The sequence below is a fragment of the Clupea harengus genome, chromosome 5 (assembly GCF_900700415.2).
Source record: "Clupea harengus chromosome 5, Ch_v2.0.2, whole genome shotgun sequence".
NCBI classification, from domain to species: Eukaryota; Metazoa; Chordata; class Actinopteri; order Clupeiformes; family Clupeidae; genus Clupea; species Clupea harengus.
The window spans coordinates 29,850,388-29,869,540 of NC_045156.1; the positions used below are offsets into that span (position 1 = coordinate 29,850,388).

Below are 19,153 nucleotides of genomic sequence, written 5' to 3' on the forward strand. Positions count from 1 at the left end.
AACAGGTCAGGATCGGGAGACATGGAGCACATGGAAAATGTAAATAAACAAAACCCCATTGCAGATAAAAACTAAACGACATACACAGCATGTGAATAAGCGTATCTGGATTGGACTACATGGAACAAATGGACTAGATAGAAAAAATGAGTGGCGGGAGGTTTTAGAGAGAGAGAAAATGAGTGAAAGTAGGAAAGAGAAAGGACAGAGGAGAGGGAGGAAATGGTTCGAATGATTACTGGATCGAGTGGAAGACATGGACATGACATTGAAAAAGAAAAAAGTGATGTGTAAACAACACATACTCACAGACAGAACCAAAAAACAGTCATGATTCAGACAGACATAGTGTCACTGTCTTTGAGGTGTGCTTGTGCCCTCCCCTGGCAGCACAGTGTCCTAACATAATGCTGCTATGATGCGTCAGTTACAGTGATGTTGGCTTGTGAATGCTGCTGTGTCATAATACCGTTGGTTTCTTTTTAAATGTGTCATTTTTACAGCATGCATGTTTTTGTAAAGTTGGCTACAATGGAGATGGAGTCGTGTGCACCCCACTCAACCCCTGCTGGAAGGTCAGAACTTTAATTTCTTCTCTTCTGTTATAATAAATGTGAGAGAACTCTGTACAGATTTGTAAGATGAATCAGTGCCAGTGCCAGTACCAGTACCAGAATAGAAATCAGTGCCAGTGCCAGTGCCAGTGCCAGAATAGAAATCAGTGCCAGTGCCAGTGCCAGTGCCAGAATAGAAATCAGTGCCAGTGCCAGTGCCAGTGCCAGAATAGTCAGACTGTGTGTCTTGCTGGCAGATTCTTTGTTGTCATCATGTTGTTATCTGTCCACAAGTCACATTTTTCAGTTAATGCCACATTTCCTGTAGCTAACTTACTGGAATGGTTAGAGGAATTCACCAAATTTGCCACAACAATAAATGACAGGGCCCTCCACCATTCAGTGCTTAGCAACAGCACTCACCACTGCCTCCTCCAATAATAATGGGAATAATAACCTGCATTCTTGGATTACAAGTTATAATAGTGGTGAGTTGTAGCTAACTATAGCAAGATAACGCTACAAGTTAACACTGCATTGAGCAGATGATCAGCTTTTCCCATTTTTACTGGGAGAGGCTTTCTCTGTGATGTCATGAATACATCTCTCCACGGCACACCAACACCAACTTCTCTTTGATAACATGAGTTTACTTTTCCAAAAACAACTCTTAGTTATTGCTGGCAAAATCAGCCGTACCAACACCCAAAATTAGCTGTAGCTAGCTAACATTTAACTTGAAGAAGAAGCATATGAATAACCAACACAGTGCTTTGTTTTGCAAGCACTATGATGATAACAAGCCTGGTTATAACTATTATTTTCTAGATTTGATATATTTTCGATGAATTTCACAATAAACAGTTTTATATTATATTGGTGTTTCTCCTTTGTTCTAAAACGCCAGAGAACACACAGATGTCTCTGCTATCAGGGTTCCGACAACATTGACGTGAGACTGTTGTAGACAGTTGTGCTGATTCAAGATACAGAAGAGTCAGTCAGTCAGTCAGTCAGTCAGTCAGTCAGATGCAAGAATAGCTGTGGTTCTAAAGCACACATTTGACATGAACACCGACTCCCCTGAACTACTAATGGGGGAGAGAGAGGGGAAGAGGGGCAGGCTTCAGAACCAAGCCCACCTCGAACCATTGACTGTTATTACCATTTCAAACCAAATATGTCCACCAAACAAAAGATTTGTCCTAAAACTCCCAGATACACCTCTGTTTCCACGTGGTTTTAGTCTAATATAAGGATTTAATCACAAAACTAAAGAGAATCTTACCTGGAAATTTTAAAATCGTAGTTTTTTTATTATACCTAATTTAATTTGTATTGTTTATTTGTAAACAGTGTTACATGTTAACTGTAATATTGTTGGATTAGCTCTTAATTCTTAACTGAAATGGTTGTGGCATTATTTAAAAAAAATCAGGTCAAATAGGCATTGATTTATTCATGTATGAATTGATGAAATAATTATACACACACACACACAAATATAGCTGTAATCATTGGAATCGGTGGCTTTTCACAGTAATTGATTCATTTTACTGGGGTCCAGTTTAAAATAACATGACTGTTACTGTTTGTAATTATTAACAATATTGATAATACGATACTTCTCCCATGGTTCCAATTAAGATTGTGTGTATCAGTTTGACACTGTTATGACTTCACAAGTATGACTTTTATAACACAAATACTTGTTCCTTATTTATATAGACACATATTGTTACATTTCATTCATTTCACATTGACTTGTATCCAAGCAATCGATGGGACGACACAGTCATTTGTAAGATATGTTGTAAATTGATCATTTTGCTGCTGTCACTTTGCCATTTTATCTGGAATGCATATTTAACTTTGATTTGAAACTGTGTTCTTACTGTTTTTTACAATTAAACACACCAGTAACTTGGGTCACAAAGGCCTGTAAAATTCAGTGGAATAGTTTGGACAAATGTTTTTTGGCACCTAAATGGTGACCGTTATTTATCTGAACTGAATGTGCTCTACAGAGGCCACACATCATTTAAAAAAGTCACATGTCTTTTCTCATATCTCTATTGTCCATTTCCATTGATTGTTTCATTAAGTGCTGCTGACCCTAGTTGTGGCGTATTGCTCTCTTTAAGGATAATGGAGGCTGTAACATTAATGCCCGGTGTAGGCAGACTGGTCCAGGGGAGCACAACTGCACCTGTTACCTTGGTTACAGGGGAGATGGTTTCAATTGTGCAGGAAGCATTTCCCGTGTGAGTATCAGTCTATATCTTACCATAAATGTAACAGGATGGGTCACTTTTTGTGATTTTATGCTGTTCCTATTTAAAAACATCTGGCAAATGAATAAATTTTATTACATTGAGAAATGAGTAAATGTAAATGTAATTACATTGAGAAATGAGTAAATGTAATTACATTGAGAAATGAGTAAATGTAAATGTAATTACATTGAGAAATGTGTAAATGTAATTACATTGAGAAATGATTGTTGCAGGAGCTACTACATCTTTCAGCTGCCAGTTGGTACCGCAGTGCGTTGAGAGTGAGTCCACATTTCAACTGAAGTAAAAGACACCTGTTAGTATTATGAAAAATTACAGTGGATATCAGAACCGTTTTAGAAACCACTAACTCCTCCTACATATATATATGTTTTTGCAGATGGCTAGGATCAGAGATATTTATTCAAAAGGACCTCTAACAGTCTTTGTACCACACAGAGATTACATTGGAAACTCAACAGTAAGGCTTCTTTTTGATGCATGAATTCATTTCAAGCTCACAGACTTGCTATTCATGGTTTATACTTCCCATATTTTCCTAATTCAAGGATGCCCTTAAAATTGTTCATATTTAGATTTTGTGGTGTCATGCCCAATATATTCATCAAATCTCATATTAAGCGTGCGTTCTTGTTTTTAATGTTTTACAACAGCACATACAGAGGAAGGAATTCCCAAATCTCCACACATTCACAAAATTACTATAAATCCCTGTAAAGATTCCTTGAACCATAGTCCAGAATGCTTTAGTCCTGAAGTCTTTTTGCACCGTTATGTGTCAAAAGAACACAAAAATTAGTTTTCCCTTGCATACTTCCTTCCTCAAACACGGACGAAAGGAATATCTGGTAATCCTGCACAATGTCCCAATTTAATATCCATTAAAATCGCTTTTACTTAACAACAGTTGCTTTCCAGCTAGAAACAATCTGGATTCTGGGTGATTCAATGAAAATTAAATGGTGTTTGAATCCAAAGAAATATTTGAGCTATAAGAATATTTGAGCCAACGGAATCTGTACGTTGGATAACATTGCCATATTCTATTCTGCAATATTCTCCTTGGCAATGTTATCCAACGTACAGATTCCGTTGGCTCAAATATTCTTATAGCTCAAATATTTCTTTGGATTCAAACACCATTTAATTTTCATTGAATCACCCAGAAAACATTCCATGGTTGGCTAAGGTGGTAAAGAGCAGTGCTCCACATCTGAAGCGAACCTCGTGTGTTGTATTGTGTCTAGCTGGAAAGCAACTGTTGTTAAGTCATTTAGCTAGCTAGCTAGCTAGCTATTTTCCCTTCCTTTCTCCTCCCACCCAAGCCTTCTGTTTTAGGTTGAAATATGGCAGAAGTGTATGTCATAATTATTGTCCGAAGCATTTCATGGGGACTTTAATGACATCACTGTGAAAGCTCTTGGTCTTTATCATGGTACTAATGATGTCAGAAAATGCAAGGACAAACAGGTTATATGCAACCTTGGAACTTTGAAACCCTTTGAAATGAATGTTCTGCTTCTACTGATCTAAAATAATTGTCTCTTTTTATTTTATAAATTATAATTCGGTGTATAATTGACTTCTCTGCATAGCTCACTCAGAAGCACCTTGTTTGTAAGATTAAAGACTTTTGAAGAAACATACAGGATAGTGTATTGTGTTCCGAGTGGAAATTACTTCTATTTCCATGTGTATGTGTGTGTGACGTTGATCGCCTGTACAGTGACCCACTCATCGATCTGATCATGGTATATTCCTCTGGCAGATTACAGCCTGGTTCAATGCAAGTCGAGCTCCTGACCTGTTGAGGTACCATATAGTGGGCTGTGAGGAGCTTTCACTGTCTGATCTGAAGTCCATTGACACAGTAGTGGCTGCATCTGGGCATGAACTGAAGTTCAGTGTCAAAAAGGTAACTTATCCAGCTGTCCTCTCTCAGAATTGAAAAAAAAAAACATAAATCTTGAATTTCCTCAGGAGAGTGTCTTGGATAGTTTCATAAGACCATGAGATTTTGAGCATTTTGTAGGACAATGTATTATCCTATTGTTGGACAGATTCAGAACCAGTTGTGCTCTGATCATCTATATTCTATCTGTAATTTCTACAGGGTGTCCTGTACCTTAATGATGATGCACAAATACTTGAGAGTGACCATTTCGGCTCAAATGGAGTCATTCATATCCTTGACAAAATCCTAACCCCATACGATTTGAGTACAAAAGCAGTGATATCCCCACCGGTAAGTGATCTCTAATTAGCCATCTTGGTGTATTGCATGAGCTCATTCTCCCTTTAACCTTGCTTTTATTTTGTTTAGTTGAACGTGACATCAGCGGCAGAGGCATATGGTTACAGCCAATTCAGTAAACTGCTAAAAGTAAGTGACTGGGTACATTTTTGTACATTTGAATTTCAACCAAATCCTCTCTCTGAATCTCATTGAAATCTGTCTTGAGATCTCTCAATATGTCTGTTATTGCCCTACATGTAGGTTGTATCAATTCACACGTAAACATCTATATATATATATATATACTTAATAATACAAACAGATGAAGGGGGGCACTGTGGCGCAAGCAGTAGCCCCGACCACATACGGGCTTGACGCCCATGGGGGACACGGGTTCGAATCCGGCCCGTTGTCGTTTCTCCTGTCCACTCCCCACCTCTTCTCCCTCTCATTTCCTGTCCCACTCTTCACTGCACTATCGATTAAAGGCAAAAAAAATCTAAAATAATACACACATAAAAACTTGCACATATTCTGTAAACACATAGATGTACACACACACACACATATAAAGTGCAGGGTGTAGTTAAGTAGTTTTGTAGTTAAGATTCACAAATTTTATTCAATTGGTAAGTTGCTGTAGATGAAAACATCTGCTGAAGTCTAGTTGACACCAGAAAATCCAATGTAGTGTTGTAGCTGTTTATTTTCAGTCAATTTAAGTTCTATTTTGGTTGGTAGCAGTGTGTATGCTATTTAATAGGACAGTCTAAAGAGAAAAGTCTTTTCCATATGTTAATAACAATCTTGTGTGTGGTGTGTGAGGACACAAACCTTGTTACTTTGGTGGAGAACAAAGTGCTTCAGCCTTTCACCATGTTCTGGCCCTCGGATGAGGCCTTGAACGCCCTGTCTGCGGAGAGAAAGACTTGGCTCTACAGTGAGGATCATCGGGATAAACTGGAGGCCTTCATGAAAGCACACATGGTTCGAGACATCGCAGTAAGTGACTGCTCTTGCAGATCATTGAACAATTAAAAAAAAAAAAAAAAACTTTCATTTTCTTGAAAATCAATAATGAAACAAAGTGAAGACAGAGGATAATCCAAAAGTAGCCCATGGTTGTTACTATTCAAGTGTGGGACAATTTCATAATAGTTCCACTACAGCTACAGTTCCTCTACCTTTTCTTACACACTCACACAAACTACACATGAAGTGAAAATCAAATGTTTCCCCCCTACCTTATGTTATTGAGCAAAGAAGAGTATGACAATATGATGGACAGTATGATAGTGTACAAGTTGTAAGGTAGTAGTGTGTTGCCGAACTTTGCTTAACGAAGTATGTTATCTGCCCTAAATGCCACCAATACAATGAGCTGACGTGGCTAATCATTATACTATTATTACCCACGCTCTATGCTCAAACAGTGAATCGAGTGGTTTTAATGTATTCAAACCTGGTTTATTTTTACCCTCTCATGTGCAATGAAATCATTTTGGGCAGGATTTTGGTCTGTTTTATAAGCAGCTAGTCCAATAGCCATAGTCTTTGGATGCTGAACTCTTGTGTACCTCCGCAGACAGTGGCAGTTAGTCTGCCCACACAGGAGATGCGCTCAATGTATGGGACATCATCTATATCCGTCAGCTGCGACAAAACAAAAATTGTGAGTTTTGACAGCATTAACTCTCTTTGAGTTGTTTATCTTCCTCTCACTCTAATACAATACTGTTCAGCACGGAAGCAAACAATTGCAATTTCTTTTGTCCCGAAGGGGAAATTGCTGATCAACAATAACGAGGCCAAAATTATGGAACGCCACCTGGTTTTTGATGGGGGTATTGCTTATGGGATTGACCAGCTTCTCGAACCACCTAATCTTGGAGCTCGCTGTGATGGTTTAGATCAAAAGCAAATACATGTAAGATATTATCAAGTGTTAAGCAAAAAAAATATTTTTAAATATGTAAATCAAATAAAAATGAAATACATAAATTCACTACAAATATTTTTCACCTAGGGGCGGTGTGGAAGCTGTTTCAGACCACCTAACTGCCCGTTATTCTCCCAGGACACGGTGAGCTTATCTTCAGGGTTTCATTGGTGGGTCTAGTCTAGTCACGGTTTCATTTCTGTTTTATTTTTGTTCCAACAGGGGAAAGTATCATCATGCTTCCATCAGCATGGATTCCAAGGAAGAATGTATCTAACGCCATTTACATCCTTTCGTCACCGTTGGGACGATAGTTTTCCAAGGTTTGGCTGTAGACGGGAGTGCAAGGTGACAGAATGGACATTTCGCTGCTGTAAAAACCACCATGGAATGAACTGCCATGGTGAGAAAACCTATAATAATATGGTATTATGTGATGAATGTATTTAAAAATGTAAAATCATGGCACATTAAGCAATCCCACTTATAAAAACATCATGCCACACATGGGCCACAGGCATTATAGAAATCACACACATTCTCCCAAAAGATTTGATGAATTGTAAACTCCTGTCTTACTACTCACTGGCCTGTAGTCTGAGAGCAACATCAGCAGGTGGAATATAAAGACGCATGCACATTGTTGCAAAAAAAAAAATGCTTCAAGAAAACGGTTAAAGGTGTGATCAAAGACACTGAATGGGCTGAGCTTGAATGAAGTTGGTGAAGCTTTAGTGGAAAGTTTCGTTAAATTTAAAAAGGTTTGGTGAAATTCAACCAAAATCATTTAAATTGTGAATGCATCAAATTAGATCACAGTGACGGCAACGAGCACTGTAGCACTGCCATGTTTGTCAGAAGTGCTGCTACAAGGAAGAAACCGATATCCTCATGCAGCTCTGTCACGGTGGGATATATTAGGATACCCATAATCCTCCAACGCCTGCTGAGGCCCATGTGAGGAGGTATCACAGCGGGCTCAGCAGGTATCCAGAGCTTGAACCCCCTGAGGTGGTAATCTGCTTGGCGCCTGCCGGGTGGAGAGTTAGGTTAGAAAAGGTTGGGGGGGTTGCAGTAGGGGAACGGGGAGAAGAGAGAATACATGCAGCAAGATAAAACATGACCCCCTCTGGAGTACGGGTTACCCTGGGTTACCCTGGGTTAGGGTAAGGGTAGGAATTGGCTACGAACCCAGGTTAGAGCATGAGAAGGGGTTGGGGATGGGAGGTCCCCCCCGGGTTTACTAACCCAGATTAGGGTAAGAGGATACACTGGGATACGGACCCTGGTCACATTAGGCATGCATAGAGAACAAGTAATATGGCCACTTCATCAGTATCAATAAAATAGCACAATATGAAGCGGTAGAAGGAGAGGTTGCCCGACATGGTTACATTTACATTTAGTCATTTAGCAGACGCTTTTATCCAAAGCGACTTACATATGTGCGACTTACAATGTATACACATTTTTACATTTTACATTTACACTGATGGCACACTGCACATCAGGAGCAATTAGGGGTTCAGTGTCTTGCTCAAGGACGCTTCGACAGGGAATCGAACTAGCAACCTTCTGATTACTAAACGACTTCTCTACCACTGTACCACTGTCGCCCATGGTGTATGGGAGGTATGCTGCGATGGGTGCTGGATCGTGATGCATTATTCCTAACGATAGGATGCACTAAGGAGGATTGTTTTTAGTCTAGACTAAAAGATGGAAAGGGTGTCTGCTTCTCGGATGGAGGTAGGAAGATTATTCCACAGGAGGGGGGCTCGATAGCAAAAGAACTCTGCCTCTTATTGTGCTTTTTGATAATCTTGGAATTACACGAAGAAGACCACCACCCTGGGAACGAAGGTATCTTGGTGGGCAAAGCTAGAGATTTGTATGTTAGAAATCAATTATATTTTTGACAAAGTGAGTGGGTAGTGTAGGAATGGAAGTTAACGCCATGCTTCCTTATAATAGCACGGGTAGCATGTGCAAAGAGAAGAGCAGGGGTCTTGACCTAAGCCAGGATGGGGCACAGCCGTTTGTAGTAAAATTGATCTATAGTGTCAAAAGCAGCGCTAAAGGCCCCGTCACACCATAATGTTCTTGTCAACGTTCTATGACGTTAGAGGAAACGTTGGTAATTTAATTTAAACGCTGGAGAACTTTCGTGGAACGTTTTATTAACTTTGCACGCGTTTGGCTATCGTAGTCAGTCGTTGGGTAGGGTAGACTGAGTACAGTTGATGCACCCGAAATAACTTATGTGCGCAGCAATCCTGAGACGTGATTTTTAGTTTGGACATGCCTACTAACGTCCTCTTTGACCCGGGAAATTTGAGCACCTAACCCATCTCTCATACAAAGATATCGGCAAAAGTTTTTTCACCAAGGGAAGATCTTGATTTTATCATGTCCCTTCTGCAATTAATATGTTATTAACCATACGTGATCAACAAACGCAACTTACATCATTGCAAACGTTATTCTGTGCACTATAAATCTACATATTCCATGCTATCATGTCATGCAAGGTCATTGCATAATCTAGCGAAAAGCGGAGTGGAGGGTATATATTAGGGATGTGCATCTCCATCACTGAAGACGATGCAATACATATCTCGATACACTGCCAACGATCCGATACATTAAAGATACACAAAAGCAGCTACTAATGCGATACGATACGATTCACCCCTATTGCGATGCAGTGCGATTCGACACGATGCGATTCGACACGATGCGATTCAACGAGATGCGATGCAAAAGAATATAATTCTATGCAATTTAATATGGTACATAATGAATCATTTATTTGTCAGACAACAAATCATTAACAAGGTCTCTGACAAGATAACATGTATGTGTATATGTGTGTAAGTGTTTTTTAACTATACCTGGCAGTCACAACACAGTTTGCTTCATCCTAAACATGTGGATCACTGCCTCACACACTAAATGTAACTCATTTGTCCTATTTTAAGGGTTTTCTTTAGGAATATGAGTTGATCCACATGATCAGGATGAAGCAAACTGCGCTGTGCTGTAACTATGTCACCAGCTGTGCTGAACACTCTTTCAGAGGTTACTAGCTGGCTAGCGTAAGCTAACGGTTTCGCTAGCTGGTTAGCTTGTGTAGCTTGGAAGCCCTCGTTTTCTACAACACTGTAAGGCTGGATATCTTTACAAATAAAGAAGGCAATGGCTTCGGTTTTTGCCTTTGAACGAGCTGAGTTGGTAGCCAGTGGGGCATGAAAAAAAGTGGCAACACTTTGCTCAGTCTGCTTGCTAGGTGTACTGGTGGAGCTAGCCACTGTAACCATGGCTGAATCAGAGGAGGAGGCAGACGTGTCACCATGTCGCCTCTTCAGGTGAGTACCTAAATTAGTCGTGCTGCCTGCGTACTTTCTGGCAGCACGACATATTTTTCAGATTGCATGAGTCTTATCAAATTTCCCATCTTTCTTCGTAAATCCAAACCTTGGATTTATTACAAGTTCTAGGGACGTCTAACACTCTCCCGGACACGCCTCCAACTTGCGCGAAACTTGGCTGAGAGACTTCACGAGAGACGGCCACTGACAGCAGTGGAGATGAGAGCGCGCTTAAGAAACAGTTAGAGAGGAGAAATCTAAATATAAAATTATTGGTCACAAATCATTGGTCACATTTCTAAATATTAAATGGTGTTCGCCTACACACGATTCTATATAAATACAACGGATTATACCGATGCAAAAATTTTAGAAACGATGCATCGCGATTCATCCCACATTGTATCCGGTGCACACTTTTTTGATCCGGGCCATCGCATCGTGAGCTTTTATGCCGGTGCATCGATGCGAACCGGTGAATCTTCCCATCCCTAGTATATATGCTTGCTTGAGCCCAGCATGAAGTAGATGTACTGAACTTGAACATAGCTGAGCACTGTTATAGCTGGTGCTGTTCCATGGCAGATGGATATGATATGAAGACCCTTGTGACATGGACAATGTGTGTGGATGCGTTGATGTTTTCTAATAATAAACATTGAGAAACACAACAGACATTGAGAAACACAACAGTGACAGTGTCAAATTTAAATCATTTATTTTAATAACATAAAACCCCAGGAATAACGCCCGTTATTTCGTAAATCACAGTAATAATAACAGTAAATCTTCGTCCGAAGACATTGCTAGTGAAAGAGGCTTTGTATTCTTCTTACTTTCAGCAGCATTTATCATCTTCTTACTTGCAGCAGCGCTAGTAGCAGACACGTCAGCACACGTTTGTCGCGCACCAGTGACACGTCACTTAGTCGCTGTTACATGCTCCTCATGCATGAGTCCCACGCTAGTAGTCATGCGTCAGTCCTACGCTATTCTTTCGTTAAGTCACACGCCAGATGTGTCCACCTCGCCCTAGAACGCTCGAAATTGAACGATTAGAAAGTTCAGAGAACGTTGACCAGAACGTTATGGTGTGACGGGGCCTTAAGGTCTAGAAGAACCGGTACTAGTCATTCAGAACTTTTACCAAGGCCTTCTCAGTGCTCTGAAGGGCTCCAAAGCCAGAATGTAGGTCTTCTTGGATGTTGTTTCTGTGTAGAAAGGAAGTTAGTTGCTTTGCTATTACTTTATCAGGTATTTTTGACAGGAAAAGGAGGTTGAGTATAGGTCTGTAATTGGCCAGGTTATCAGGATGAAGGTTCTCCACACAACCCTGTGATTGCCTGAGCCCCCGAGCTGGAAGGGGCCCCAGAGGACAGCTGATTATTACCCATGAACATTCCAAGAGAACTCCCTTGAAACCTAGTCAGTTGATAAAGACTTGGCTAACTCAAACTACATACTAAGGTTAGGGTTAGCGTCAGTTGATAAAGACTTTGCTAACTCAAACTACATGCTAGTTTTACTTACTGGTCTGGACTAAAGAAAATCTAACAGATATTTGAATATACACTTCGGCCTTTTTGTACTGGACATACAGTTCTGTTGTGCTGTTTTGTGTGTTGCAGTTTGCCCTGGAGGTCTGGAGGCCCCCTGTGGCGCCCATGGGGACTGTGACGACGGACGTGCGGGCACCGGCGCATGCAAATGCCACCCTGGTTTCAAAGGGTCAGCCTGTGAACTGTGTCTCGCCAACCACTATGGTTCTGAATGTACAGGTATTATTATTATGATTATAATAATTGATGATTATTATTATTATTATTATGAAATATACATATTTCAGCATATAAAACTCAGGCTTACAAATTGTCCAGTTGCCAGGGAAACTGGCAGGGTCTAAAGATCCCAGACTTGACATAAACAAAAGAATTCCCTGCAAGTAGTAATATGGTTCTTTTCGATGTTGACATACAGTATGGTCTCATAGGGGAGTTATTCAATTCACTTGAATTATTTAAATAGTGTAATTATCAACATTGTCTCAAGGCCCTTTAACTTTACTTTTATCCAGTTGGTACCTTCAGTAAGTGTGCATCTGACAAAATACACAACCAAGAGATTGCTGCTATTATCAGTGTTGGCTCTACAAGCAGTCCAATCAGTTTCATCCAAATTAAATTCCCAGGTTGTATTGGTTAGATGTACTATTATTGGAGGGGAACCATTGGATGTGGTTTAAGGTAAGGGTTGCATGCACGAAAACAAAGCAGTATGGGAAATGTAGTCAATACTAGCAATGAACAATATTTAGAAAACTGACCCATTTTCAGTTCTTATATTAGCATCACATGAATAACTCAATGTTAATGTAGATAGTCGAAAATCAATGAAGCTGCTCGATTACTCGAATATTCGAGTACTCTATTCCCCCCCTAATTAAAGGAAATCCTATTTTTGTATGCTACTTTGAGAGAAGTCTTTATGAATTCCTGAAATGTTGCTTGTATTGCATCATTCTGTCTTCATTCATTTCTACTGTATGTGGTTTGCAGCTAGCTTGCTAAGGCTCAACAACATCCTTCCAAGCAATTAAAAAGGACACAGTTCAGCCATACAGTGACAGTATGTTGGACAACATTTGGTTAGTCTTGTAAATTAGGTTTATTCTCAGTTATCAACCCTTTAAATATAACATAAGATCCAAAGTAAGGATCTAACATCACCCATTCACACCAGTTTTCGCCCTGCAAATTTTACCCGTAATTTTCAAAACCCGAAAGTGGATTTAAAACAAACTAGTCCGAGGCCATTCATTCATGCTAACAAAAAATTGGAAAAATAATTTTGATTCGCCACACAAACCATTTGTAGCGAAGGGAGAGCGTGGTCACCCCACCCGGACTTGAACCCGGTTCTACAGGGTGCCAAACATGCACTCTGACCGCAACGCCAAAGAGCCAGGCTTGATGGCATGGCAGTCAGAGCACATACTCATCTGTAGTGACGATCACATCGTCACACTAACACAAAACAACAAATACCAGGCCTGTAACACCGTCAAATGGACAATCGAAATTCAGCAGCCAGTATTTGATAGTGAGAAGGGTCAATCTTCATGCAACTTCATAGGCTAATTCATAATGGGACATAAAAGTTATGTTCCAAGTGTGAAAGAAATCAGTCACAAGGGGATGCTGTAATAAGCACATTTACGTTTTTTGCTCATATCTTAGCAACTCTGATGAGTCTATGATCGCCAATTTCCACACCCAACACTTCCATAACATTTTGTTAAATTATCATAGAGGGCACTATAACTGAAGCATTGCAATACAGTACCAGTCAAAAGTTTGGACACACCATTATTTTTTTTGAGAAGTGTTTTCTTTACTTTTATTTTCTTTACTTTAATTTTCTACATTGTAGATTAATACTGAAGACATTTAAACTACGAAAGAACACATATGGAATGATGTACTGAACAAAACAAGTGTTATCTACCATCTAGAAAATAAAAAAAGTAAGGAAAAAACTTCTCAAAAAATGAGAAGGTGTGTCCAAACTTTTGACTGGTACCGTATGTCAAGAACTACTTAAGCTATATATTTGAAATGTTGTGTGTGGTTGTGCTGCTTGGACCCCGGTGATCCCCGCTTTCGGCTTTATTTCATATTTAAGACTCAATGTGTCAGGGTTCACGAGAAAGAGGACACAAACACATGACACAGGAGGCAGGAGATTTAAACAAACTAGGGATGCATTTCCGCAAGAAAATGCAAAGTGTGGTTGCTCAACCGTAGCAGACCCTCACCCAGAAAATGACAGATATTCACCCCCGAACACTGATTATTATCATTCTGAACATGCAGCACACGGTACGTTTTATGATTAATGAAACAGTATTCAAAATAAGTTGACAGTCTTCATTTATTATGTGAAATAAGCAACATAACCTCCCCAATTTAGGCAAGATTGATTATCTGACAAGTTCAAGGACTAAAGTGTTACCAAATGCTCCATGCTTTAAGTGTAATGCATGTCAACACTACTTAGATTACTTGCTTTTAAGAGGACCTATTAGAAGACTTTAGTCTTCTTCTCGTCTTCTAATAGGTCCTCTTCGGTAGTACTTTCTGAGAAAGCTGGGTAGGTGCACCTACATACGTAGATAGAGAAAAAAGCCTTTAAAACTTGAAATCTTCAAGCAAACATGATTAAAAAGCAGAAGATACAATTAGAGTGAGTGTTATCTGTGTGTCAGAGGGATACATGAAATTTCTAGTTTTTGCTGTTTCCAGTTGACTAAAGAATTCAAATTCGTCCTCAACATCGGATTATTGCAGGTAAATTTGGTTGGTAATGGTACAAGTCAGTTAGATACACATATTTCATCAAAACCGTAATGTTCATAAATAGGAGGACAGTGTAACCAGAGACGGGCCTAGGTCTTCAAACATAGCCTACGACCATTTCCCAAGTTCGCTGCTTGCAAGGGGTAGAGGGGGTCTATGCAGAACAGCTAGACAGCACCTTGTTTGGATCAGAAGGCCTCCATCATGTTAATCTGGGTTGTATCCTACCCAGCCACATCTGTCAGTGACAAATATGTACATACGTCATGGAGGTGAACATGCCCTAAAAGACCATTGCCACTAGACCAGGGTGGAACATTGACACTATACCAGGGTGGAAAATTGACACTATACCAGGGTGGAACATTGACACTTAACCAGGGTGGAACATTGACACTATAGAACATTGCCACTATAGAACATTGACACTATACCAGGGTGGAACATTGACACTTTAGAACATTGACACTATACCAGGGTGGAACATTGACACTATAGAACATTGCCACTATAGAACATTGACACTATACCAGGGTGGAACATTGACACTATACCAGGGTGGACCATTGACACTATAGACCATTGACACTAGACCAGGGTTATAGAACATTAACACTATAGAACATTGACACTTTACCAGGGTGGAACATTGACACTTAACCAGGGTGGAACATTGACACTATAGAACATTGACACTATACCAGGGTGGAACATTGACACTTTACCAGGGTGGAACATTGACACTATACCAGGGTGGACCATTGACACTATAGACCATTGACACTAGACCAGGGTGGAACATTGACACTATAGAACACTGACACTATAGAACATTGACACTATACCAGGGTGGAACATTGACACTTTACCAGAGTGGAACATTGACACTATAGAACATTGACACTATACCAGGGTGGACCATTGACACTATAGAACACTGACACTATAGAACATTGACACTATACCAGGGTGGAACATTGACACTTTACCAGGGTGGAACATTGACACTTTACCAGGGTGGAACATTGACACTTTACCAGGGTGGAACATTGACACTTTACCAGGGTGAAACATTGACACTTTACCAGGGTGGAACACTGACACTATACCAGGGTGGAACATTGACACTTTACCAGGGTGGAACATTGACACTATACCAGGGTGGAACATTGACACTTTACCAGGGTGGAACATTGACACCATAGATTTATATAAAGGCTAGATGTCTCGTCCAACGAAGTCGAACGTCCGCACATGGCGGCCATCTTGCCCCAGGCAGCTCGCTCACCCATAACATTGTGTTGGTAGTGGTATGTACTTTTTAAATAACCATAACTTGCTCAATTTTCAACGGATTTACAAATGGTTTGGTTTCTTACAGACGTTATTAACGTGGTTATAATTAAAACTACTAAGCAACAGTAAGCTGGAATGGGTGATATTTTACACACCAAGTAAGACAGACAGTACATTGCCTACAATCATTTGTGCTTTGTGTTAATGATATTCTATGCGAGGACATTTGCAATGTGACTGTATGATGAATGAGTTGACTGTTTGTTTTTTGTAGTATGCAAATGCGCAGTGCATGGCAAGTGTGATGACGGCATGGATGGCAGTGGAAACTGCTTCTGTGACGAGGGCTGGACTGGAAACTACTGTGAATCAAAACTGGGTAATGGATGCCCCTCAAAACACAATTCATCAGTGCGCATTCAAGACATTCTGTTGCTTGGCATTAAATGAGGTGGATTTTCTACAGAGTATTATTTTTTTTTCGAACTGACCAAACCCCCTTGATTGAATGCTTCCTTTTTGTTCTACTTTCTGATAGAGAGCACGCCAGTCTGCTCCCCAGGTTGTCATCCAAATGCTGTGTGCCTTCTTGGCAACCAGTGTGAATGTCAGAACCCCTTTGAGGGGGATGGTCTGAATTGCACAGGTTAGTGTACAGCAACCTTAATTAATAGCACACATTATGCATTCATCATCATCTATGGCAGTATCCCTGGTGAATACATTAAAATATGCCAAAATAGAGTGTTTTTTTATGATCAGCATTCATCTCCTTGGGCTTATGTGAATGCACTGCCTCATTTCAAATGTTCATATTGTGTACAGCATATTACCGCCTCTTGTCAAACGACAGTAAAACAGATAAGATGATTATGTCGTTCTCTGTATAAAACATATATACACTATAAACTATACTAGAGAATGTACAATATGTACTCAGGAAAACACGATGAACACAAATTATACAAAGTGCTTTCCATCAAGATGTGGCTGCCGAAATCAGTGCTGGTCCTCCTGGTGTCTTTGCAGCTCCTGACTTCTGCAGCGAATACAACGGAGGCTGCCACCAACATGCAGACTGTCTGCAGGATGAACTCAACGTCACCTGCTCGTGCACATCAGGCTACTCTGGCGATGGCAATGACTGCTCCCCCATCGACAGATGCACAGACAACAATGGAGGCTGCAGTGATTTTGCAACATGTGTGTTCACGGGGCCGGTGGGTAACCTGGAGTCGTCATTTCTATTTGAAACTCGAGTGATTTGTTTAAGGCAGCACGATTTTTTTGCATGCCACACAGTTCCCATCAGTGGAGACATGTACTGCCTTAAAACAGTGTATTTAGTCATTTACATTTAGTCATTTAGCAGACGCTTTTGTCCAAAGCGACTTACATATGTGCGACTTACAATGTATACACATTTTACACTGATGGCACACTGCACATCAGGAGCAATTAGGGGTTCAGTGTCAAGGTGCTCAAGGACGCTTCGACAGGGAATCGAACTAGCAACCTTCTGATTACTAAACAACTTATCTACCTCCTGTACCACTGTGTTAGTCATTACCATCAGCAAAACAAATTCTACTATATCAGACCTGAACCAAAGGACTTGACTTTAATTTACCGCAAATCTTCTAAGCTATGTAATAAGTGGGTAGTATCGTGGTAATAAGTGGGTAGTATCATCTAAAGCCAATGTAACAACCAAGAAATTAATCATTTCTATCTAAACAATAGCCGAGCAACTACTGTGGCAACATGTAGTCTGTCTCAAAACCATGTAAGACTAACAGACTGATAACAACATGGTTACTTCATGAATGTTACAAAATAGTTATTTGATAACTGGGGGAGTGTCAATGCAAGGTAATGCAAGTTTATTTATATAGCACAATTCATACACATTGGTAATTCGAAGTGCTTTACAAATAATACCGAACATATAAAAATAAGAGATTCAAACTTTTAAGTGAATTATGAAAGATAATCTGTGATAAAATAGATTAAAAATGTACAAGATGAATACATAAAAAGTAGAATACATTCAATCAGTTAAGAAAAACATTTGAGAACAGCTGGATGAAGTCCAGATTTGAAAATGGCTACAGTTGGAAAGGAAATTGGTTCCAGAACTGAGCAGCAGAGCAGCTAAAAGCTGCTTCACTATGTTCTGACAGTAAGTATTAACAACAGATTGCTCTCCAGTGATCTGAGAGATCTAGCAGTTGTGTGTCAGTCTGCCCCAGGGCAGCTGTGGCTACTGATGTAGCTTACCACCACCGGTATGACTGTGTATGAATGATTACTGGACTCTGGACTCTGTAAAGCGACTTCGGGTATTTAGAGAAGCGCTATATAAGATTGAATTGATTGATTGATTGATTGTGTACTGCTGAAACATATTTGAGGGGTAATTTGGTCCTGTCCCATTTAGTGACAAGCAGCAGTACTTTAAAGTCAATGCTGTGACTTACTGGAAGCCCGTGTAGGGACTTAAGAATTGGAGTAATGTGGTCAATTCTTTTGGTTTTCGGAAGAGCTGTTTAATAGCCTTTTTAGGAAGGCCTGTGAAAAGACCATTGCAGTAGTCAAACCTGCTGGAGATAAAGTCATGAATGAGTTTTGTTTTGACATAAGGATTTTAAGTTGGGATATGAAGCTATTGCTTTAACATGGTTCAGATCACAATCAATTAAGACACAGAGGGCCTCATTTACTAACATTGCGACCGCAGCTTAATCTGCGCTTTTGCCAAACCGCATATACCGCACAGTATTTTTCCGTGGTATTTAGAACCTCGTCGTAATCAGCGCCTAACACCGCCCATTAGTGTTATTTAGCGCTCCTCTAAAATAGGGAAGAAAGAGCCTGCGTGTTCCTGCCACCATGGATGATGAAGTAGAATTAGAGCTTTTGGTTCACGAGGTAACAGCAAACTAACCCGGGTAAATATAGAAACTTATAAATATTTCTCCGTTTAGCCCTTCCATCCACACTAAAAGTTGTGATCACTTTGAATTCAAGACTGTCTTTTATTGGTGAGCTGATTTGGGGAAATTAATCTTTTCAGCGAACATTGAGTTTCTGGGTTACTATGGT

The 19,153-nt window shown here is 40.0% G+C and overlaps 1 protein-coding gene across 1 annotated transcript in view; it reads left to right on the top strand.

Annotated features, from left to right (window-relative positions):
• Positions 1-19,153, top strand: part of stab1 (stabilin 1) — an 81,749-nt gene that overhangs the window by 50,987 nt on the left and 11,609 nt on the right. Inside the window, exons 44-59 of the mRNA XM_031568492.2 lie at positions 504-575; positions 2,699-2,818; positions 3,064-3,111; positions 3,231-3,311; positions 4,620-4,766; positions 4,965-5,096; positions 5,175-5,234; positions 5,913-6,089; positions 6,673-6,759; positions 6,868-7,014; positions 7,114-7,170; positions 7,249-7,429; positions 12,026-12,175; positions 16,323-16,427; positions 16,587-16,694; positions 17,078-17,268. Of these exons, the coding sequence (XP_031424352.1) occupies positions 504-575; positions 2,699-2,818; positions 3,064-3,111; positions 3,231-3,311; positions 4,620-4,766; positions 4,965-5,096; positions 5,175-5,234; positions 5,913-6,089; positions 6,673-6,759; positions 6,868-7,014; positions 7,114-7,170; positions 7,249-7,429; positions 12,026-12,175; positions 16,323-16,427; positions 16,587-16,694; positions 17,078-17,268 (1,863 nt within the window). The remainder of the gene's footprint in view (positions 1-503; positions 576-2,698; positions 2,819-3,063; positions 3,112-3,230; positions 3,312-4,619; positions 4,767-4,964; positions 5,097-5,174; positions 5,235-5,912; positions 6,090-6,672; positions 6,760-6,867; positions 7,015-7,113; positions 7,171-7,248; positions 7,430-12,025; positions 12,176-16,322; positions 16,428-16,586; positions 16,695-17,077; positions 17,269-19,153) is intronic.